Here is a 23,818-nt window from a genome sequence, read left to right as displayed (position 1 = left end):
TGTTTGTTATGAGAAGGGCTTATTTGTGTGGACAACCTTTCCATATGACGCTGAGGATCCACATTTAAATTCGGTCAGAGGAACGTGTTAGGACGAGGCCTTGATGCAAAGCGCAATGGGGCACTGTCATGTTGTGCTGTAGGCTACATCGCCGCGCATTCCTTCAGCTCAGCAGCCGAGACGCTCCGTGAAAAGTCTGAGGACTGTCCATTTTCTCAAGATTAACTCTCCATCTGTAGTACACATTTTCCCCACTCGACCATTTTTATCTCTTTGGTGTCCTTCCGTCATCATTCATGCTAGAGCAAGCTCCACCTCTGACCTCCATCAGGTGAATTGTGCAGGGCACGCTCATGAAATAAACTTATTGATGTAAAATGAAATGAGTGTCATCCAACCGTGATCGGGTGACTTCCGATAAAAGGCAGCAAGGTAATTATACTGCGGAAAGTCCGCATGTTGGAGGTGATGATGAACTTCAGCTGCACTTAGTGAACTCTTGAAGTGAAGGGGGCGTCTCTCTTTACGCTTTTACAACTCGCAGATCACTGGAAGGTGTTGACACATACTCAAGTAAGCTAACACACCACCAGAGTCATTAGGATTTTATTGTCAAGAAAGCATAACCATGTGTCATTCCCTGGAATTTAATAACTGATTATAAGTGTTAAAAGCTCACACATATTCTGTTCATATAAGATGTGCTGCTGCAAATATGTACAACATAGTGAAAATCTCTTTTTGGAAGTATTATGAGAGTCCCGCAAACCTCACATTCCTGCCTTGGCATTGGGGTTAGGCCTCTGAAAGGACTGAGGCGGTTTTCAGACTTGGGGCTTTGCAGATCTGAACATGTTGACGCACTGTGCTCACTGGTGTATCAGCCTGACTGATGAAATTAGACTTACATCTAACACATATAACAAACACAAATGTAGATTTGTTTAATTATATGTCTTCATGGCCTGCCAACAACTCAAAATCACCATTTGAGTGATTTATGTTTTAATCACTCATATCAAGCATTGTGTAATGAGTCATTTGCCCACTGGGTCAGGTCTATATAAATTCTTCCATTTACGATAGAGATCCATTTCCACGGTGCTCAAGTGACTCCACTATGTTCACTAAGTCAGAACTACATTAAATATTCACATAAAAACACTCTTGGGCCATGCTTATAAAGCAATAAAATATCCATCCAATTTCAGAGCCATTTATCCTCAACAGGGTCGCGGGAGTGCCGGAGCCTATCCCAGCTATCATCGGACAGGAGGTGGGCTACGCCCTCAACTGGTTGCCAACCAATCGCAGGGCACATGGAGACAGACAAAAGTGACAATCACACCTCGGTAAAATTGCTGACACAGGGACAATGGATGGATTTTATGCGGGTGTGCAAACCGAGAATCCCCTGCATTGTGAAGTATTGAAAAAGTTGTGTTGAAGTCTTTTTTTTTTTTTTCCTAAAAATGATTTCAAGATCAGTGAGTGCATGAAACCAGTGACTATTTATACACAATATTAACAAGAGCAATGCAACACCATAAAAGACTATGAAAAAATGGATTTTCCACCATCATGTAAAATAATTTCAAAGTCAGGATGTAGTTTGTGCTAAATGATCACCGAAAATTGCAGTGATTTACACCTTGAATGTAATAAACAGTATTAATTATCCACTCTCCTGAAAGGTGTACTGTCTGAAACTTGGACTAGATATAAATTAATACAGTGCATTAATGCTAACAGCAAATTTTATTCCATTGATAGTATTAATACTTTTACAGCCATTATATTTAATCCACTCTTTCGGCCCGACGTGGAATTCATTAAGTAACTGTCCTGAGGCTTAACAGGGATCTTGAAGGGGCCACATACACATAAAGGTCTCAAGGGCATCTTTGTGTTGTCTTCTTAAATGGGCCAGGCATGACTCATGGGTCAGCACTTGTAGTCGGGGTGTCATCTTTGTGTACATGTTGATAAGTAAGGGAGTAGTCCTCACACCACCCATCACTCATGGGTCAGCTGAATGACCCCAACGGGATGTCCGGCCAATGAGGTGTTATTGATGGGGTCAGAGAGCTTTAAATGACTTCAAAATGCATGCACAATGCGACCCAGAACCTGACTGGAGGGGTCATGCTTGGTCAATCTTTTGCACCACGGACAGAGGCAGGCTTGTGTCACAACATATTACTTTGAGCGACAGTGATCACGAGAACGCAAGGTCACAAGGTGTGATTGGGCTCACGCAGCTGTGGGAGAGCAAGGACACTAATCTCTTCAATCCACAGACGGTCTGAGAAGAAGATTCTGAGGGCAGTGTCACTGCAAAAGGTTTCCTTATGAGCTGCTAGGACCAAAAAGATATTCATAATAAGAAGCACATCTGAGTAAGATGAAGGTTTAAGTGCACTTTCCCATTTACGCATGGAAATCTCTATATTTCTGTTGACTATGCCCTCGTGTCGAGAGCCACGTAGAGACCTCTAGGGAAAAGGTACGTTTTCCACCTTTAATTAGAGCTCCTTACATAAGTAACCTGCTGAAGTAAACACCCTGGAAAAGAAGTTTTCAAACAAGCCCAAATAAATGTTTGTATGTGGTTTTGGGCGGGAGAACCAACCCCTTCACCTCTTGGGCCACGCACATGAGACATGCCTAACAATTTCCCTCTTCTTTCTCCATTGAAGTTTATTACTACGTACTACACAAAGTAATTTTCAGACAACAGGATAGGCCTTTTTGTCACAGATAAAAGCAAAAAACACAAAGTGATTCTTTCCTGCCTGCAATTTCAAGCAAATTAGCCTGCCGCAATGGTTGCGCCGAGCTCACAGATTTCAAGTAATTGTGCGCGTTGACTTTTGGTGGCAAGTGAAACACAATCCCCTGTTTGTCTTTGAGGCTGAGTCACTGCCTGAACTGTAAGCCTCACACATGGAAGAGGGGCTTTAAAGGAATTGAGAAGGGTGCATATCATGTTGAGTGCAATATCCTGATTGCATCAACTGAAAGGCATTTGGGGAGAAACTTTGTCCATGTGAATGAAACATTAGCGTAATGTGAACAACAAAAATCTAATGACTGTGCCCACCGTCAAAATCTGACACAATTCCTCAGAGATTTGGGTTCCTTGAGGAGCTGCAAACATGTCAGGTTCAGGAAGTTGCGGTTTTTAGGTTTTTGTTCTTGGATGCTTGCCATCCTCACCTGTAGACCAGCTGGGTGCCGTTGAAAATGGTCCAGCACTCTTTCACAATCCTCTGCGGAAAGAAGAATTACAGTACCTCTAATATTTCACCATTCCTAGGCAGTTTTCACTCATATTTATCATCAAAATATCCTTATGGGTGAAAGCTGAAATGCAATTGTTGCCATTTAGAACACATATAGTCTTATACATACTATACCATTTAGCCAATTAACGTATTTTACGCACTATAAGGCGCACCGTATTATAAGACACACCTTAAATGAAATCCCTATTTCAAAACTTTTTTCAAATATAAGGCGCACTGCATTATAGGGCGCACAGAATGGATGGTACAGTAGAAGCTGTGATTACATTATGCATATATTAGATGGCGCCGTGCGAAATTGAATGTCAATAAAACAGTCTGATAGGTCAGTCAAACGTTATTAATCGATTACAAACCAGCGTTCTGACAACTCCATTCACTGCCAAAATGAATGAACAGCTGTTTTATTATTTTCACCGAGGTAAAGCCAGTAACGTAGTATTGTAGTAGTATAGGAGCCACTTTGGGGTCTTTACACAAACACACATATGGAAATGAAACGGCACACTTTGTGCAGTCATATATCCCAGCATGCACTGTGCGCTACTTCTTCAACGAGGGAAAATGAAGTTGCCGGCTGCTTACCGTAGTTGCAAGACCTGTTGCGGCTCAAGATTGTTCCATATATAAGGTGCACTGGATTATAAGAAGCACTGTCGGCTTTTGGGGAAATTAAAGGCTCTTAGGTGCACCTTATAGTGCGGAAAATACTGTAACTTGAAACCAATTAAAAGTGAAAATGTGGCTAAGATTTAGGATTGATTTATATATTATATTATATTATATTATATTATATTATATTATATTATATTATATTATATTATATTATATTGTATTGTATTAATCACAGCACGGTGGTTCAGCTGGTAAAGCATTGGCCTAACAGTTCAATCCCGGCCCCATCTGTGTTGGATTTGCATGTTCTCCCTGTGCCTGCATTGGTTTTCTCCGGGCACTCCAGTTTCCTCCCACATCACAAAAACATGCAAGATTAATTGGACACTCTAAATTGCCCCTAGGTGGGATTGTATGTGCAGCTGTTTGTCTCTATGTGCCCTGCGATTGGCTGCCAACCAGTTCAGGGTCTACCCAGCTTCCTGCCCGTTGACAACTGAGATAGGCTCCAGCACTCCCACAACCCTTGTGAGGAAAGAAAATGGTTCTTCACTTATATACACTGTATATTGTATAGAGGTTGTTGTTTTATTTTTTTTAAATCAATGTGTTACACATGCATTAAAAAAAAATGATAAAGTCCTGTCTGCCTATTTCCACTGTCCTACTTTATTCCATCATTCTCTATGATCCAGTAAATAGCGTAATAATTCATAAATTGAGGGATATAGTGACAACATTTTTATTTTTGAAGGAGAAATTCATTTTCTATTTTTGCCACTTCACACAGTTCATTTGGTCTCATCACACAACCACTGTATATTTCCACTATATTGCCTCATTCTCCATGAAGCTGTCCAAAAAGTAGCCTAACAGAGAAATAAGGAAAAAAAAGCACCACATTTTTGGGGTGAATTTTTCTATTTGGGGAAAAAAGGAGAATCATCCCCCTGCCCTGGGATTGGAAAAGTTTTTGGTCTTGTGTCATCATCCACACTGCATGCTTACTAATAGATCGACTAACAAACACGTTTTTTCACCTTTGTTCTACCTCGATGGCAGGTCTGGACTCCATTTTTTTGCAGCGCAAGGCATGAAATGACAACTTAGCAATATCGCACAGGGGCCAAGCCCAAATTGACAGACAGGCCACTGTGAGGTGACTCCAGACAAGGACTCTCTGTGTTGGAGCAGCCTCGTTTGGAGACTAGGATAATAAAAAAAAAGTGTGAGGACCTTTTCAAGGAGATTCTGTATTCTGTATGTCGCAGTGTGAAGAGAGACTTTGTTGGCCTTCCACAGTTTTTGCCCCATCGACACACACCTCCATAATAGTATCCATGTCTGAGATTTTCCGTTTGGAAAACGGTGAGTTTTTAACGTCCCATGGCCCTACGGTGCCAGAGTAAACGTAAGAGGAAGTCATCATTTTAAGCCTAAAGTTACAGTGTCTCACTATTGGTGCACATGTTTGGTATCACCTAAAAACACCTGCTCTTCATCATTAGTATGTCCCACCTTTTTATACCTTAACAACAAGCGAGTGATGACGGACTTTAGTCATGTGCAACACTTGCTGATTGCTGTTTTCTCTGTTTAACTTGGACCTTTGAGCTTAGCGACAGTCTAATCTCGATCGCAGCTGTCCTCACCACCGACATGCAACACACACTTTCACTAACATGCAGTTGCTACTTATGCTGTCACTCAGACATACAAAGGTAGTTAAGAATTTACCACACTTAAATATACAGGACTTGATCAATCATATATGTACACATTCAGATCCTTTCCAAAAATCTTAAATATAATATAATAATAATAATAATAATAATAAGAAGAAGAAGAATATGGTACTTACTAAGATTGTGTGATTTCTAGACTTTTTCACCAAGTTGATAAAGTGACTGCAATAATTGGATTCTCAAAACAATTGTGTTTAAGACTTGACCTGACAAATGGGAGGTCTGAAGGTTTGGCGCTATTGCAGTCTATGAGTCCAAGTTCCAGACAATTAAGATAGTTGTTCAACATTTGGATCCAAGCATTTAATGAGGTACTCTATTTGGCAGGCTAAGTACTGTCGTAGTGTTTGAAATTGGGTGTGACAAGTCTCCAGTTTACCTTTTACTGTTTTGACCTTTCTGAAGGGCAGATAGCTAATTCCATTTTATAATGAGAAAGTCTAGCATTTGGAACTATTTTAATGCATGTTTGAATGGGATAATTGAAAATGAGTTGTTAATTTGAGGTTGTAAGTACTGTTCTGATCAGATGAGAATTTTATAAGAACCAAGTCAATTCTAAAGAAGGCGCTGTGGACTGTAGCAAAAAAAGTCGTTCGCTGCTATTTCTTTTTAATCCTCCATATATCGGCACAAAATTGTGTAAACATTCAGATAATATTCTGGAATACTGTAATTGTCCGGGCGAGCGGAGAGTGTTATGAAAAGGAAGTAGAAAAAGTAAGTAAGAAGAAAACTAGTGATGTCAGCGAGTGGAGGGTGCAATGGGATTTGTGTGATCCCCCTACTAAATGAAATATCAAATATAAACAGGTTTCCTCCAGTTAATGCCAAATGTTGGTGCAAACGTCAATGAAATACTCATCTGTTAGAAGACCTAAGGGGTGACTTTGGAATCGCAAAAGCAGTTGACCGCCTATTTATAGTCTGTCCACAACCAGTGAGGTGCATTTACCTTGGAGTTTTTAATTAAAGGATACAGAACTTTGTGCTGCTCAGTGATTGTCCCTCATAACGTAGGACCACATTCATTCATCCCGAAGTATGTACCGTTCAGTTCCTGCTCTTTGGACTTGATGAAGACTTTCTTGCTTGAAATGTTCAAATTTTGAGATTGGACGGGAATCATTCCCTGGTTGTGGTTCTCTCGTTTGTGTACTCAATGGAAGGTAATACTGGGGAGTGTCTCCGTTGGGATTTTCAGTGCTGTCGACACAAATTTGTTTGCTAGAGCATCTGGATTATTAGGTGTACTCTCGTAAATGTTGAAAAAGATGATCTTATCGCGCGTGCTTTTCGTTCTTCGACTTGCTGGTGCGTGAGCTCCAAGATAGTTTTGTGTTTCCTCCTCATGCAATTAATCGAGAAGTGATAGTTTCTTGTCAATGGAGGAAAAGACTTGAATATGGCTGTAGGGTGAGGGTGTAGTCCTTCAGCGCTGGTGAACAAATTAGCCTGCTGTCTTTTCAGCCAGTCACTGTGGTCGTCATGGCAGGATACGCCAGCTTGCATGATGTCGGTTTCAATGAAATCTTTGAGTGGCTCCACGATGATATTATGGTGTCAGCAGGGATTGGAATCTATAGTTTTCGACCACGTGACCTCATCCGGGCACCCGGCCATAGTGGATGGGTTCACTCTACTGACACGCCATTCACTCTATCGCTTTTGCATACAGACCAGAGTTATACAAATGTTCGTATGACTGTTAAAAGTGACGCATGATGGCTAAAAAGACTTTGAGAAGTTATCGGGGCTCATTGGATGTTTCCAGAAACCGTTACGGCAAGACGTGTGCTTTGATTGACAACATCGACCCATATATGCCTTGGAGAAACACAAATGGAGCAAGAATTTCAAACGTGGGCATTGGTAACCTATCCAGACATCGTCAACTATCTCCTCTTCTCGACAAGCGCTTATACCATGGACCAACTAAAGCATTACAAAGGTCTGGAGGCATACAACTAATTCATCAATGGCTGAGTTTGTGATGCGGCGGTATCCATTGTAAGCAACCTGTGTCTCCACACTGCTAAGGTTAGTGTACCGCACAATGCGATTTAAATATGTACACTCAGGCTACTTCATTTCTGAGTGAATGCTGCAGCGTTGTGTTAAATTATGTTGATTACACCAATGAAATAGGTGTATATTGTTATTATTTTCGCTTTTGCAAACATGTGCACATAACGATAACTTTGGGGGGATGATAAAAGCAAGTGCAAACCGAATATGTGAAACAATGGAATAAACATTAAGATGGATTCATTATAGAGTACTGGGTGGAGGAATTAAGTTCAGTTTTAGTTGCTTTCGTGGGCTGACAGAAAATACAGATTTTGAAAGACATGCATTGCATTCACACATGAGTAATATGTAGGCCCTTGGCCCTAAAGAATACCTCTCCTTCATAGAACTTAGTTCTTGCTAAGTAGATGTGAAATTCTATAAGGTATCCAACACCGATCGCCTCTGCTGATACGAGACAGCCACAGTTGTCGCTGTTTGGTTGATAACTGCTCATTTTTCTCACACAGGTTCTTGATCACAGCTAGCAGTCGAAAGAAAGGCGCTTTACAACGCCCACTTTCATTTGAGCAACCGATAACATAGCAGTGTGCCCCCATTCATACACTTTTCTGAAATGATTTCTGCTTATTTATGGTTTGTTTACTCGAATTCACCCATCCAAAATGGCGACCGCTTCCTAAACCGGAAGGTGTGTGATGTCAGTCGGAAACTATCTATAAAGGAGTCAATAATAATCAGGCAAGCAAAAAGAGAGGGAAATAAAGTGGATGATGAGGAAGTAAAATCTAAAGGTTGTTGGGAAATCCCATCTCTTGCGATTTCAGAGCAGGTCAGTGGCGGCACCCCTTCCTACCATTCCTGCTGGACTGAGCTGCCCCAACCCGACCACTTCCACCAAAAAACACTGCGCCACAGAAAATCCTGATATCGTATAAATAGCAAACTAACATTTGGCACCAAGAGCAAGACTTCCTTTATGAAACCATTATCAGATTATTTAAATTGGAAGGTTGGTTTCTCAGAGGAGTCAGACAAGCTCATGACCCGGTGGTGCTGCACACAGTGATCAGTGCAAAGCTTGTTTGTCATGCTGCGTCTCTCGCTTGAAGGCGGGGGCTGAGCGATGACTGAGCTCTTGTGTTTGGTGCTGGATGGGTGACAGCTTGGGTCAAAGGTTGACTTTCCTCTTAGCTCCATCTCTCTCTCTCTCTTTCTCTCTCTCTCACTCTCTCCCTCTCTCTCTCTCTCTCTCTCTCTCTCTCTCTCACTCGCTCTCTCTCTCTCTCTCTCTCTCTCTCTCTCTCTCTCACTCTCTCTCCCGACCCAGCGGCCCAGCAGCTCAAAGAAAGGATTTGATGGAGGGGACATCGGAAGCTCTGAGGCGTCTGGCAGCAGCAGCAACCTTCCCGTCCACATCCTGAGGGCCAGCAGAGCGGCTCTGTGGTGGCCAGGAGAGTGAAACAAGATGCACACTGTGACTTCAACATTGAGCGAACGGGGCGGGTCCCTCACCTTACCTCTTTCACGACAGAAAGCGTTATTTTGAGAAGGGATAACTACACTCGCATGGGGTAATGTTTATAAAGTAACTCACGTCAAAAAGAAGTAGCCTCAAAAAGTGTTTTGCAAAAAAACGGGTGTGAATTTTCAAGTCACCTTTCTGCACATTTTGTACAATATTTGTTAACTTTATAATTAAATCCAAATGTTAAATCTATATTTGAATGCTAAATATATATCCCTTCATTCATTCATTCTCTGTTCCGCTTATCCTCACAAGGTCGCAAGTATGCTGGAACCTCTCCCAGCTATCTGTGGCCAGAGTACGCAGAGAAAACGTGCAAACTCCACACAGGTGAGGCAAGAACTCAGAACTGCGAGGTAGATGTGCTAACGGATTGTCAACCCTGCTGGACATATGTATTAAGAATTTAAATATACATTTAACATTTAGGCCTGAAATATGGGTGTAGCTTCATATTTGGATTTGGACTACATAGTTGGCAAATTGTGATTGTAATGGGGCTTGCAGATGACCCCACCATCATTAATGCTGATCGAATCAGTGAGCATTACAGTCTGGCCTCAATGGCATTGAAAGTGCAGCCACCTAAGGGTGGCCTAAGTCATCACACATAGAAACCTTGTCAAGTAGAAGTGATAACACCTCTCGATGAAAACACATATCTATGTACGTTATTAAAACGTTTTCAAAAAAGGCTTTTGCTAATGGCTTGGATAGTGCTGAAATTGTTCCCAGACCACTCAACACAGTGTGAGACCTTTGTTCCGCAATTCCGCTAATGACTTCCTCCGTGCTCAGATGATGTAAAGTGACAAGATGTTTTCCCAGTGCCTCTCTTCTGAATCCACGTGGTTGCATGGCCGTGTCGGTTCATCTGAGGGAGCAGCTGCTCGTCCGCCTCGAGAAACACGAGAGGATCTTCACTACTGCACAGACAGCAAGGCCAGCTGAAGGATGGCGGCCTTGTGTGAAGACTCCAAAAAGAGGCAAGCCGCTTGCATGGCTTTGTTGTCTTCAAGCTTTAATCACTGATATTACTCCTCCTAGTTAATCCAAACAACCTGTAGGCTGCACGTTAAATTCGGTTTGGCAGGTAGGTTGTTTGTTTCTCTGTCTTTGCCGCTGGCTCCAATTTTATTACAGTACATACACAGTTCACAAATAGATTGCAAAGGTCAACTCTTAACCCTGTCGTGTCCCACAATAAATTCAACATTGTGTTAAATTGTAAATTTATTTTACACTCTACTGTGTATTTTACTGCACACCACACAGAGAACCTGACCACGCACCTGTAGTCATGCAGGGAAACTAGGGGCTTGGATGCCTTGCTCAAAGGCACCGTGAGCCACTACATCAGTCAGTCGATTTTGACCACAGTCTCTCTCTCTCGCTCCATCAATAAAATCTATCCATCCATTTTCTTAGCTGCCTATCCTCACAAGGGTGGCGGTAGTGCTGAAGCCTATCACAGCTGTAAACGGGTAGGAGGCAGGGTACACCCTGAACTGGTTGCCAGCCAATTGCAGGGCACATGGAGACAAACACCTGCACTCATAATCACACTTAGGGGCAAATGACCCCTCCGTACAGGGAACTTAACCACACCTCCTGAAGTCACGTCACCCCACTGTTGCTAACCTCAGATAAACATGAGACAAAATGGCATCGCAGGAAGAAAAGTCAAGAGCGAAATTGTTCGATTTACCAGCTGATTTCTCATTCGCATTCTTAGCGAATAGTGAAATATCGTTGAAGAGCAGACAACAGGGCTTCAAGTATTTCAGCGAGGGGTATTTCAATGGTATTTCCATGCATATCGACGGAGAAACCATTGATATTAGCGCAAGATCTTTCCGGAGTCAGAGGAAGACCGAGAAGCCACATAATATAATATATTATAACCTAAAGACGAATTCGTCATTGACAGTTTCCTATTTTCGTGTTACCTATCATACTTGTGTGCAGAATCTGTATGTGTATCTGTATAGCCGTTTGTGAACCGCCGTATGAAGGAAAAGAAGAAGGCGAGGCTTGATTTACGAGTTGTTTCTCTCGTTTTCTTTGTGTAACGTCACGCGCTCCCCTCAATAATTATTCTTGAATTAGTGCCGAACCTACATCAGTCCCGACCGAGTACGACAATCACTACTTTAGTGTCCTCAAACATCCTTCCTTCAGTCTTGGTGTCTCGGTGCACGTCGAAGGCTTTTAGGACTCGCTAGTCCGGTTTAGCTTAGCTCGCTAGCTGCCAACAAAGAGACACGTTTGTGCAGTCAGGTCCTCGCAAAGTATCGCTCAACACAGATCAAGTGTGTCAATCCTTCACACGTAGCGATGTTATGCAAGCGAAGAACTGCTAATTCATTTATATGAGACATGTCTTGAAAATCAAAAATAGGGCTTACTTTCGTGCAAACATATCTGTTCCGGTTGATTTTAGGTTCAGTTGATCATGCGGTCTTCCACAAAGTTTGATCCATCGAAGACATTTTTCGTACTCGGTCTTCGGTTTTGGAAAGGGTACAAATTGAACTCCCCCAACTAGCCTATCAGGATACCTGTCGTCACTATTACAAAGGCCGTGACGACACCTCTTAACCATATCTATTGTTAAGGATCCCTAAGACGTGATAAAACGCAAACAAAAGCTCTACTGAACCCTGCGACTTTGTCTGACGTTATGGCGGATGACAACAAGGGGCGTGGTTTAGGCACATCTCTGGCCTCTGATTGGTCAGCGACGCGGCCCACGCAACAGCGGGGTCAATTTAGAGTGTCCAATTAAAGTTTCATTTTTTGGGGGGACTTGGGAGGGAACCGGAGTGCCTGGAGAAGACCCACCCAGGCACAGGGAGAACATGCAAACTCCATACAGGGAGGGCTGAGATTGAACCCTCGGCCTCAGAACTGTGAGACCAATACAGCTGTGCACTGTGCCGCCCCAATAAAATCCAGTCAGTTATTTTTTCAACTTTTGTCTGAAACACTGCAAATAGCAATTGCTGATACATTCAAGAAAACTGAATTATGGTATCTTTTCCGTTTGCCTCCTCTACCCAGTGAAACTTTGAAATATTGGCTGCAAAAAAGAATCCTGTTGGTGAGGATTTCTTCCAAAAACCTCTATCTGCTTAGTTGTTAACAAATAGGCAGGATTAACTCTACAATCGTTGGGACAATGAGCCGGGAGGTATTAGTGGCCATGTCTAAGCTGGATTTAAAACGAACAGACCGGTCGTCTCGACTGGAGGATAACAGGAGCGTCCGGTGGAAGGAGAAGAGAGCGCAGTTAGAATACATGCCTTGGCACCAACACTCAGGCCATGGAAATAACACTGAAGGGGTTTCCTATGAAGGTTGTCAATATTCCATGGAGGAATAACAACCTGAGTAATCTGCATTCAGAGCCTCCGCTATCCGAACACGGAGAAACTATCATTGGAATTTACCTGCTGGTTTTAGGTAGGTCAGCTGTTACTTTTTTGCTGATAAACATGACTTGCTAATCACAGTCATGATGTTTTTCTTTCTTTTCAGTGAAAACATCCAGGCAGCAATTTAAAGTATAACTGCAAGACGTATTATCCTACAGATGAAACGGTTTTCAGTAATTGCCCACTAATTTAAACAAACGGATTAAGTGTGGTCTAAGTTTAAGTAAAAGAGATTCTCTCTGATGCTCATCCCTGAGCTCCGTGTAAGCATTCCAACAATTTTGGTAATATTGTTTGGACTAAAAAACTGACCTTGACTTGCTCAATAAATGCCGTAACATGTGATGCAGTTAAGCAACGTGATGTCAGTCATGACCAAGCGATACGACAATTATATAATGGCAAGTAATGTAAATAACTGTATGAAATGAAAATAAAATCATGAAAATGAAATAAACATAATAATAAGGGAGCGTTACCCGATCATTGTATTTCAATGAGTTCCTTCTAAAAGGTCTAGCTGCACATGTGTTAACTTAAAATAAAATGAAATGTGCTGTTTTATCCAACCTGCCATTGCAACATTTACTTGATGTTAATCTCAGTATTACGGTACAGCAAAAGACCCAAAGTGCATTTAAATTAATAATCTATAAATTCACTACACAGTGCAACTCCACTAATAATTATATGATCACACTTTTTTCTTGAACAGGATGGCTGTCCTGGTTCGGAAACAGCCTCGTGATGTTTGTCCTGTACCGACAAAGGGCTTCTCTACAACCTACTGATTTCCTCACATTAAATCTCGCCATCTCAGACGCCAGCATCTCAGTGTTTGGCTACTCCAGAGGAATTTTGGAAATATTCAATATCTTCAAGGATGATGGTTTTCTAATCTCCTGGATTTGGACCTGTCAGGTAAAACATGTCGATTGTTGCCACTGTCACGTTCTTAAGTCATGACATGAATGCGTCGACTTTTTTCCTTTCGCCCGATCCAAGAAAATGAAGTGAATTAAAGAAATCTGTCTTTGAGTACAGTAGCACTGGCTGCACATGTGAGTATGGGTGTGTGTGTAAGGGATTATGTGCATACAGCATGCATGTGTTCTGAAGGTTAAATCTGTAATAAGATTACCAAACGTGGAGGCATTTACACAAGGGAACTCTCTGACCACGACGTCTACAAAAATACATCAAACGTGAGGAATAATTGTAGGATAACGTCCCTAAAACATTTTGTGCGATTCAGTGATTATTGTGTCTGTGCATCCACCAAATAATCCATCAATGTATCGTATATACATAATGATGAAGTATGAACCCCCAAAATTTGCCGCTGAAGTGATCTTATCCAGTAGACTTTCAATTGGGACAGAGAAAAGAAAAGATAAGATTTAAAGTTGCAGGTGAAATCAAACGTAGCATCTGCACAATGTGAGGGTGAAGGTAACGTGATGACGGACAGTAATAGGATTACAACTAAGAGAGATCAAGAAAGGGATCAAGCAAGAACCCCGCCTGCTTTATGTCACCTGCGAATGGCACAACAGGGAGCCTTGGGGTCTCACAACCAAAGCCAGACACTATCAAAGCAGTATCATTCCCTTTAAGAAGAGACGGATTAAAAGATAATCAAACTATTGTCTTTCCAAACAGTGTGACTGATAGAAGTAAAAAACAAACAAACAAACAAAAATCATCAACCCAAATTACACAGACAGCAGGTAGTGTGTTCATTGTCGTTGCATCATCACTTTGTTATCAAACAATGGGAAGATGTTCCTATTTTACTATTAACACTAACAATGAGATTGTGTGAGGAGCATCAGGAACACATTTCATGCGTCAAAGTGTGACCTTCTATTTTTTTAACATTTTGGAATTATTTGGGTTTTTACCTAAAAATACTTTGAAGATTACTTTAAAAATGTGGTTCCATGTCGAAACAAATCAGAAGCATCCCTAAAAGGAATCGTGCTCAAATTTGGTGATTCCGCAGTATGTTGGAATGTTAAAAAGGCAAAAGCTTTTTTCACCACAGCGCCATCTGCTGCATCTGTTGGAGCACTTCCCCACAGCAAAATCATCACTAAAATGCAAATTATTCTTCGGTGGTCTTTGTGCACCCATCCAGGTAGACGGTTTCTTCACATTGCTGTTCGGCCTGGCGAGCATCAACACCTTGACCGTAATCAGTGTCACCAGATATATCAAGGGATGCCACCCCAACAAAGGTCTGATTCTGATCTCCCACTCATCATGCTTCTCACCCATGTCCGGAGAACAGTCTTGACATTCCACCAGTTCCTGCAAAAACAAAGGGTGCTAATAACACCTTAATACTAACTTCAGTGAGAGGAAAAACACACACCACTTTTCCCCAGTGATTCCAGATGCCAACATGAGATTAAAGTTTCTATCGGCTTGTCCCCTTTGGGGTCGCCACAGCGTGTCATCTCAGATGAACGCACATATATGTTTGGCACAATTTTTACGCCGGATGCCCTTCCTGACGCAACCCTTCTCAGGGAGTGGAGGCTCCAGTGGGATACGAACCCACAACCCCTGGTTTACCAAACCAGTGCTCTAACCACTGAGATTAAGTTCCTTAAAAGGACAGTTTCTATTTTCATGCCGGAGAATGTTTTAATTGTGTGTGTTTGTGGTTGGTCATAAAAAACAACTCCGTCTTCACATCGCTGGTTACATACGTGGTATAACATTTAATGTGTATCACTGAAAGTATGTTCATTGATGCCCCGGGTGACTTGATACTGTTCAACCAACTTGCAGTACTTGTTGCCTTGCAACACATAGCAACATTTAAAAAAGGGACTGTAAACTATTGTGTACTTCACATGATTTATTGACATATGATAAATGAGCCCAGCATGGAGAAGATGTTTTCGTCCAAAGAACACAAAGCTGCGTTTACTTTGTCAACAGAGGTCCTTTTTTTGTTTTTAAGTCTCGTGTGTTTGCTGAGATTGTTATCATGAGAAACAGCCGATCTCGCTTAATGTCAAGTTCTGGAACTGGCAACAAAGCAAGAATTTTTTTCTTCTTAGGTCCGTTATTTGTCATTTTTCTGATTTCCTTTTTTAAACTCGTCGAAGGCAGAGCTGCATCAGGCATCGTATGATTAATACAGTATTTGAAATCTTTCGTAGGTTGCTGCATCAGCATGAACACCATTGCAATATCATTGATCTGCATCTGGACCGGAGCAGCATTTTGGTCCATTGCACCATTGCTGGGCTGGGGCAGTTACACAGGTATATAAAAAGAAGATACTTATCAACTTCAAGACTATGTGGACTTGATGCATTCTTATTCGTGCGTGTGACGCTGCAGATCGAGGATATGGAACCTGTGAGGTGGACTGGTCCAAAGCCAATTACTCCACTATCCACAAGTCCTACATTATCTCCATTCTCATCTTCTGCTTCTTCATTCCTGTGATGATCATGCTCTCCTCCTACGTTTCCATCATCAACACAGTCAAAACCACGAACGCCATGTCTGCTGAAGGTTACCTCACGTCCCGCCAAAGAAAGGTGGAGAGAGACGTCACGAGGGTACGCCTTTAAATCACCCCTCTCCCCCAACCCTCCCACCATGCTTGCATGAGTTCTCCAGGTACTCCCACATTAAAAACAAAAAACACAACACATTAGATTTATTGATTAAATTGTCCTTGGATGTGAGTGTAAATGGTTCTTATTCATGCTCTGTGGTTGGCTGGCAACCAGTCCACAATGTCAGATGGATTGTGTTCAAGCTTGTCCGCAACCCAGCACAAGAGAAAACGCATAGATGTTGAGGTGTAATGATTCACAAATTGATTATCAAATTTGTTAAATGATGATTTTTTTTAATAATCATATAATCATTATCGTTTGTTAACCTTAAAATTGAAAATGTCCAAATTCCTCAGCTTTTCAACAGTAAATAAGAATTGTATTTCTTATACAAATGCACTCTCATTCAGAAATTTGGAAAAGAATCATCAACACTTTTTGCCCATTTTCTGACATATTAAGGATCGAACCAGTAACTGAATCATAATCAATTTATATTTTCAGTATATATTTTCAGTTTCGAATAACATCCTGTTTTTGAATAAAGGAATGTGAAAAAAATACTTAAATGTAATTCATTGTTCAATTGAGTGAGATGTCACACTTTTGAATGTAAATGGATTTTGAAAAGTGAAGTTTGTGAACGCTTAGTTGACAAGTGTAAGGACTCGAGGGAGTAACAAAATGCTGTGAGACGGTTTAACCCTTTAACCGAAGGCCTTAAGAATAAGATATGGAAAATCTGTAGAAAAGCCAGCATAAAAGCAGGTGGAGCAAGGAAATTGGGATTGATATGAGCACCATATTTTACTCCTGAATTGCAGCCTTAAACAAAGTCACGTTACACAAAAGACACAGGTCGATAAGTTAGAAAAGAACATCTGCTTCAGTGAAGAAACACTAAATAGCTTGAAAACAAGGTGGGCCCTCAAAGGTCTAAATACATTCTTAAACAATAACTGTTTAAATCAAAGTTCAGAGGGTTGGCCTCCTTTGTGGAATTTACATGTTACACGTTGTCCCTGTGCTTGTGAGCATTTTCTGCATGTTCCCCAGCTTTCTTCCACATTCCAAAACCATGCCTGTCATAGTTCTTCACTGTTCATAGGTGTGATTATGAGTTTGAATGGCTGATTGTTTGGATGTGCCCTGTGACTGGGCTGGGTGTAACCCCGCCTCTTGTCCAAAGTCATCTGATTTGGCTCCAGATCACCGAGGTCACATAAGCACTGTAGACCATGGATGGATGGATGGATGGACATGGCTCGAGAGTTCTTTCATACAATTGTCATATACAGTCTCCCCCTGGTGGTCACCTTGCACTCGCTCCATTTACCGTATACCCAATTTTTCCTGACTATTGTGACCTCGTGTTCCTCTGTCTAGATTTCCATTGTGATTTGCACGGCTTTCATCATGGCCTGGTCGCCGTACGCAGTCGTGTCCATGTGGTCCGCCTGGGGTTTCCACGTGCCGAGCACAACCAGCATCATCACCCGCCTCTTTGCTAAGTCAGCCAGCTTCTACAACCCGCTCATCTATTTCGGCATGAGCTCCAAATTTCGTAAGGACGTGTGCACGCTCCTGCCATGCGCAGGGGAAAACAGGGATGTGATCCGTCTGCAGCGGTTTAAAAACATCAAGCTTAAGGCTCAGGCGGCGCCTCCACCCGAAAAATTTCCTGTCCAGGCACTCGAGGCCAAATACACAATGAAAGGAGTGATGCAATACAATCCCGACAGTGACTCAGGAGTCAATAGTCCTCCACAGACTCCTCCATCTGACACACAAGAGATCTTCCATATTAATTTGCCCTCACATATTGAAACATCAGAGTATTGCTGTGACAGACTCTAAGGACTGAACCATTCAACGTGAACCCATACTTGAATTACGAGGGAAGATTATGAGATCATTTTCTATTTGTCTTTCTTTGGGGGGGCTTTTGTTCATCTTAATAAAGCAGGCAACATACATTAATATTTCCAATAAATTGTTTTCTTTGTCTGAAGGTTCACAACGTGCTGCTTTTAATTAACTTAACTATAATACAGACCTGATCTTGATTCATACATGCATAATGTGCACATGAGTATTGGGACATGTCAAATACACATTCAAAGTGAAAATGTGAGAAAACATATAGTTGAAAGGCAGATGTTGCTGTGAGTCTGTGGGAATGTTCTCCCTTCATTCTGAATTCCTGAGGTCACTTCTTCCTCATCTAACTGAATCCAACCATGCCTTTACAGACCTTGCTTTGCACAGGACTCATTCAGGTAAGAAGCGAAAATTGCAATGTTGTTCCCATAAATTTGAAGCCTCAAAAGGTGGAATGAAAACAAAATTGAGAAACAGACCAGAATGTCCACTGCAAAAACATCTGGAAACTGTATCCAGCTCATGTCAAGTATGTGATGGCACTCACGCCCCGTGGTGCCTCTGGCTCTTCATGCTAACGTACTTCCTCCATGCAGGGATGTCAGGCTGTGTGGGCATGGTGTCTGCAGCACGGAAAAGAAGCTTTTTTGAACACTGTCAGAGGGTCTTTGTTGGACAGTGGTCCAGTCTTGTGCTCACAACCAAAGACAAGAAATACTACAACACACAATACTCTTCTTTCTGACAAAGGTGATATAAAGCAGCAAATCACAAGTGGATTTTCCTCATAGAACTGTTTATGTGTGCCAAGTTTAAGACTTTATACATAAAAGTGACCCAATTGTTCACCACATGAGCAATTGCCTAGGCAAAAATGGCGAGGAAAAACACCCAGAAATGAGGCTCAGTGTGTGTGTGTGTGTTTGGGATAAAGACTGGAAAGTATAGGTAGAGGATTCAAACAACAAATCGTATGACCATGACTCTTCTGTCACATAACACACCAGACACCTTCCTCCACCCGTTCCAACCTGCTTGGTCTCATTTCTTCACTTCCTGACCAAACTCACCATTGCTCTGGACAGTTGTATTTAAAATCCTCCTTCCTCACTATCTCTTCTCCCTATTTCCCCTCACGCCTCCACCCTACTCATTCATGCACATATACTCTGTCTTACTCCAACTAGTCTTCATTCCTCTCCTTTCCAGTTGCATGCCTGCAGCTTTCTTCGCAATATATCAACCTTTCTCCTAATTATCATGTCAACCAGCTCCTCAACTTTTCACAGTTCCAGTATTCTAAGTCCCCACATTCAGTTCTAGGCTGTGTGGTTTCCTCTTCTTTTTCTGCCCAAGAACCCATGTTTGACCAACAGTCATATAATTTTCACTGGCACCCTGCGAGCTAACAGTGCCGGTGGTAGTGAACATTCTTAACCAGGGACATGACCGGTATCAAATGCTCGTATTTGTTTGGCAAAGTTTTAAGCCAGATACCCTTCGTGGTGCAACCCTCTGGAATTTGTACACCAAGGCCAGCCTCACCACTGTCTTATAAACGTTGTCCTTCATGCTCGCAGAGACTCTTCCGTCCCATAACACACCTGACCCCTTCCTCCACCTGTTCCAACCTGCTTGGACACGTTTCTTCACTTGCTTACCACACTCACCATTGCTCTGGATTGTTGACACCGAGAATGTGAGGTTGTCCACCCTGGCAGTATCTCTTCTCCCGAGAGCCTCACACTTCCCCTTCCACCCCTCTCATTCATGCACATACTGTATATTCTTTTTGACTTTGGCTAATCTTCATTCCTCTCCATCTTTCTAATTGTTCCTCCACCTGCTCCCTGCTTTCACTGCAGATCACAAAGTCATCTGCGAACATCATAGTCCAAGGGGTTTCCTGTCTAACCTAATCTGTCAGTCTATCCATTACCACAGCAAACAGGAAGAGCCTCAGAGCTGATCCCTCATGCAGTCCCACCTCCACCTTAAATTCTCTGTCACACCTATGGCACACCTCAACATTGTTCTGCTGCCAGCATACATGTCCTGTACATACTAACATACTTACTATTATTATAATTATTTCCATTTTATGAGCTGCTTATCCTCACAAGGGCCACGGGAGTGCTGGAGTGCATCCCAGCCATCATCGGGCAGGAGGGCAGATACACCCTGAACAGGTTGACAGCCAATCTCAGGCCACATAGAGAGAAACAACAGTCACACTCACAAACACACTTATGGGCAACTTAGAGTCTCCAATTATTATAATTATTAGTTATTACAATTATTGTTCCTATTGGCAGCACGACTGGGGTTCAAATTCCATCCCCACTTGTGTGGAGTTTGCATGTTCTCCCTGTGCCTCTGTGGGATTTTTCCAGGCACTACGGTTTCCTCCCAAATTCTCAAGACATGCATTAATTGGGGTCTCTAAATTGTCCTTAGGTCTGATTGTGAGTATGACTGCAGATAATCTCTATGTGCCATACGTTCAGATGGCAATACGTTCAGGCTGCATCCCACCCCGTGCCTGATGATAGCCTGGATAGGCTTTGGCACTCCTGCAACCCTTGTGAGGATAGGTGGCTTGGAAAATGGATGGTTTAGTCCTATTATCCATCTATCCACAGATCTATTTTGTCTGCTCCTTGTTTTATTTTGAGTCTAAAGTGAGGGCCCAAATCCCAGACAACTTTGGGAAAAACACACGATATGCCCCAGTTGCAGTGCACAAACAGATAAACCAACATTTACACTCTCATTGACACCTGGACAATTGAGAGTAATGAGGGAACTCAAGATGCATGTTTTTGAAATGTGGGAGGAAGGCGAAGAACCCGGAGAAAACCCTCACAAGCACAAAGAGAACAAACCAACTACACACAGGAAGTCAAGATTTGAATCCTGAACCTCAGAACTGTCAGGCAAACAACCAACACGACACCGTGCTGGTCATGCAAAGGTCATGAAGAGTAAGACTCTTAATAAGATCCAGAAAGCATGGTTGGACAAATTTGCTGTGCCCTATCAATTTTGGAAGGACTTGAAAGGCCATTAAACACTTTTTTTGCATAAACTAGGACTGAAATTATAATCCAGATTTCACGACCTCATTTCTGTGACCTTTGACCTTTTTATTATGGTCCTCCTGATTTGATGGCCAAAAATTAACACACATTCCACAACCTTGCAGAAAGTTAGAGAAGAGGAAAGTGTTAACGTTTGCAACGGGGGGTGGGAAGTAATTCCAAATTTTAATATATATATAATAATATATATAATAATATTGTTGCCGGCACGGTGGTTCAGATGGTAAAGCGTTGGCCTCACAGTTCTGAGGTCCAGGTTTCAATCCCAGACCCGCCTTTGCATGTTATCCCCGTGCCTGCGTGGGTTTACTCCGGGCACTTTGGTTTCCTCCCAGTAGTGGAGGCTAGACTCAGGACAGAAGTAAGTATCTGCGAGCAACAGTATGGTTTCATGCCTAGAAAGAGTACCACAGATGCATTATTTGCCTTCAGGATGCTAGTGGAAAAGTACAGAGAAGGTCAGAAGGAGCTCCATTGTGTCTTTGTGGATCTAGAGAAAGCCTATGACAGAGTACCAAGAGAGGAACTGGTACTGCATGCGCAAGTCCAGTACGGTGGAGAAATATGGTGGAATAATACAGGACATGTATGAGGGCAACAGAACAGCGGTGTGGTGTGCCTTAGATGTGACAGAGGAATTTAAGGTGGAGGTGGGACTGCATCAGGGATCAGCTCTGAGCCCCTTCCTGTTTGCAGTGGTAATGGATAGGCTGACAGATGAGGTTAGACTGGAATCCCCTTGGACCATGATGTTCGCAGATGATATTGTGATATGCAGTGAAAGCAGGGAGCATGCAGAGGAACAATTAGAAAGATGGGGAGGAATGAAGATTAGCTGAAGTAAAACGGAATATATGTGCGTGAATGAGAAAAGTGGAGGGGGAAGAGTGAGGCTACAGGGAGAAGAGATAGCGAGGGTGGAGGACTTCAAATATTTAGGGTCAACAATCCAGAGCAATGGTGAGTGTGGTAAGGAAGTGAAGAAACGGGTCCAAGCAGGTTGGAACAGCTGGCGAAAGGTGTCTGGTGTGTTATGTGACAGAAGAGTCTCTGCTAGAATGAAGGGCAAAGTTTACAAAACAGTGGTGAGGCCGGCCATGATGTACGGATTAGAGACGGTGGCACTGAAGAAACAACAGGAAGCAGAACTGGAGGTGGCAGGAATGAAGATCCTGAGGTTCTATCTAGGAGTGAGTTGGATGGATAGGATTAGAAATGAGCTCATTAGCGGGACAGACAAAGATGGGTGTTTTGGAGACAAAGTGAGAGAGTGCAGACTTCGATGGTTTGGGCATGTTCATAGGCGAGAGAGTGAGTATATTGGTGGTAGGGTGCTGAGGATAGAGCTGCCAGGCAAAAGGGCGAGAGGAAAACCAAAGAGAAGGTTTTTGGATGTGGTGAGGGAAGACATGAGGGCAGTTGGGGTTAGAGAGGAAGATGGAGGACATAGGCTAAGATGGCAAAAGATGACACGCTGTGGCGACCTCTAACGGGACAAGCCGAAAGGAAAAGAAGACTTTGGTTTCCTCCCACATCCCAAAAACATGCTACATTAATTAGACACTCTAAATAGCCCCTTGGTGTGATTGTGAGAGTGGCTGTTTGTCTCAACGTGCCCTGGGATTGGCTGGCAACCAGTTCAGGGTGTAGGCTTCAGAACTCCCAGACCCTCTTAAGGGTAAGTGGCTAAGAATAAATATATATATATATATATATATATATATATATATATTGGGGGGGGGTTGTTGTTGTTTTTGTTTTGTTTTTTTTTATTTATATTCAGATCAAGGTGCTCCAGTCCTTAATCATGTACTTTGTATTGTAGTGGTTACTGGATACAATGAATCAGGTATTGACACTTATAAATGATATTGCTGATATAATTGGTTAAGAGAGTGACTTTTTAAGGGCTGTACACTTCTTTACGATTTTTGAAGATCAGGAACACAGGGACAACACAAAAACTCCACACAGGAAGTCCGAAGACGAAATTCAAACCTTAAACCTCTTAACTGTGAGTCTGACGTGCCAATCACTAATGCACCATGCTCCTGTTATTATTATGATTATTATTATGATTATGAATCCATCCATTCAGCATCATAATTTAACTATACAGCAATTGCATCCATTTTCTTCACCGCTTATCCTCACAAGGGTCACGGGGAGTGCTGGAGCCTCTCCCTCTGTCAACGGGCAGGAGGCGGGGTACACCCTGAACTGGTTGCCAGGCAATTGCAGGGCACATAGAGAGCGACAACAGCCACACTCACAATCACACCTAGGGTCTATTGAGAGTGTCCAATTAATGTTGTATGTTTTTGGAATGTGGGAGGAAACCGGAGCGCCCGGAGGAAACCCACGCAGGCATAGGGAGAACATGGAAACTCCACACAGCCGGGTCTGGGATTGGACCCTGGACCTCAAAACTAGGAGGCCAACGCTTTACCAGCTGAGCCACTATACAGTGATTAATAACGCTATTAAAAGCAATTGTTGCTAGTGGTGTAACACAAGTTTGTTGTGTAAAATCAATCAACGGACTGTCAAAGTAAAAAATAAATGCGTTTAGTTTGAGCACAGCA

General features: G+C 42.4%; 1 protein-coding gene across 1 annotated transcript; it reads left to right on the top strand.

Annotated features, from left to right (window-relative positions):
* The first annotated feature begins 12,553 nt into the window (after positions 1 to 12,553).
* On the top strand, positions 12,554 to 18,108 carry opn6a (opsin 6, group member a). The gene is made up of 6 exons (XM_061837651.1): positions 12,554 to 12,692; positions 13,380 to 13,585; positions 14,805 to 14,904; positions 15,841 to 15,945; positions 16,025 to 16,248; positions 17,638 to 18,108. The coding sequence occupies exons 1-6, from the start codon at positions 12,554 to 12,556 to the stop codon at positions 18,106 to 18,108; spliced, it is 1,245 nt and encodes a 414-aa protein (XP_061693635.1).
* The last annotated feature ends 5,710 nt before the right edge of the window (positions 18,109 to 23,818 follow it).

This window comes from Syngnathoides biaculeatus, chromosome 12 (genome assembly GCF_019802595.1).
Source record: "Syngnathoides biaculeatus isolate LvHL_M chromosome 12, ASM1980259v1, whole genome shotgun sequence".
NCBI lineage: Eukaryota > Metazoa > Chordata > Actinopteri > Syngnathiformes > Syngnathidae > Syngnathoides > Syngnathoides biaculeatus.
This window is presented reverse-complemented; position numbering and strand designations above follow the sequence as displayed.

Coding starts and splice junctions, on each gene's coding strand:
- opn6a (XM_061837651.1), top strand. CDS start 12,554: ATGGAAATAACACTGAAGGGGTTTCCTATGAAGGTTGTCAATATTCCA. Junction 13,586..14,804: donor CCTGGATTTGGACCTGTCAG/GTAAAACATGTC, acceptor GCACCCATCCAG/GTAGACGGTTTCTTCACATT. Junction 15,946..16,024: donor GGGCTGGGGCAGTTACACAG/GTATATAAAAAG, acceptor GTGACGCTGCAG/ATCGAGGATATGGAACCTGT.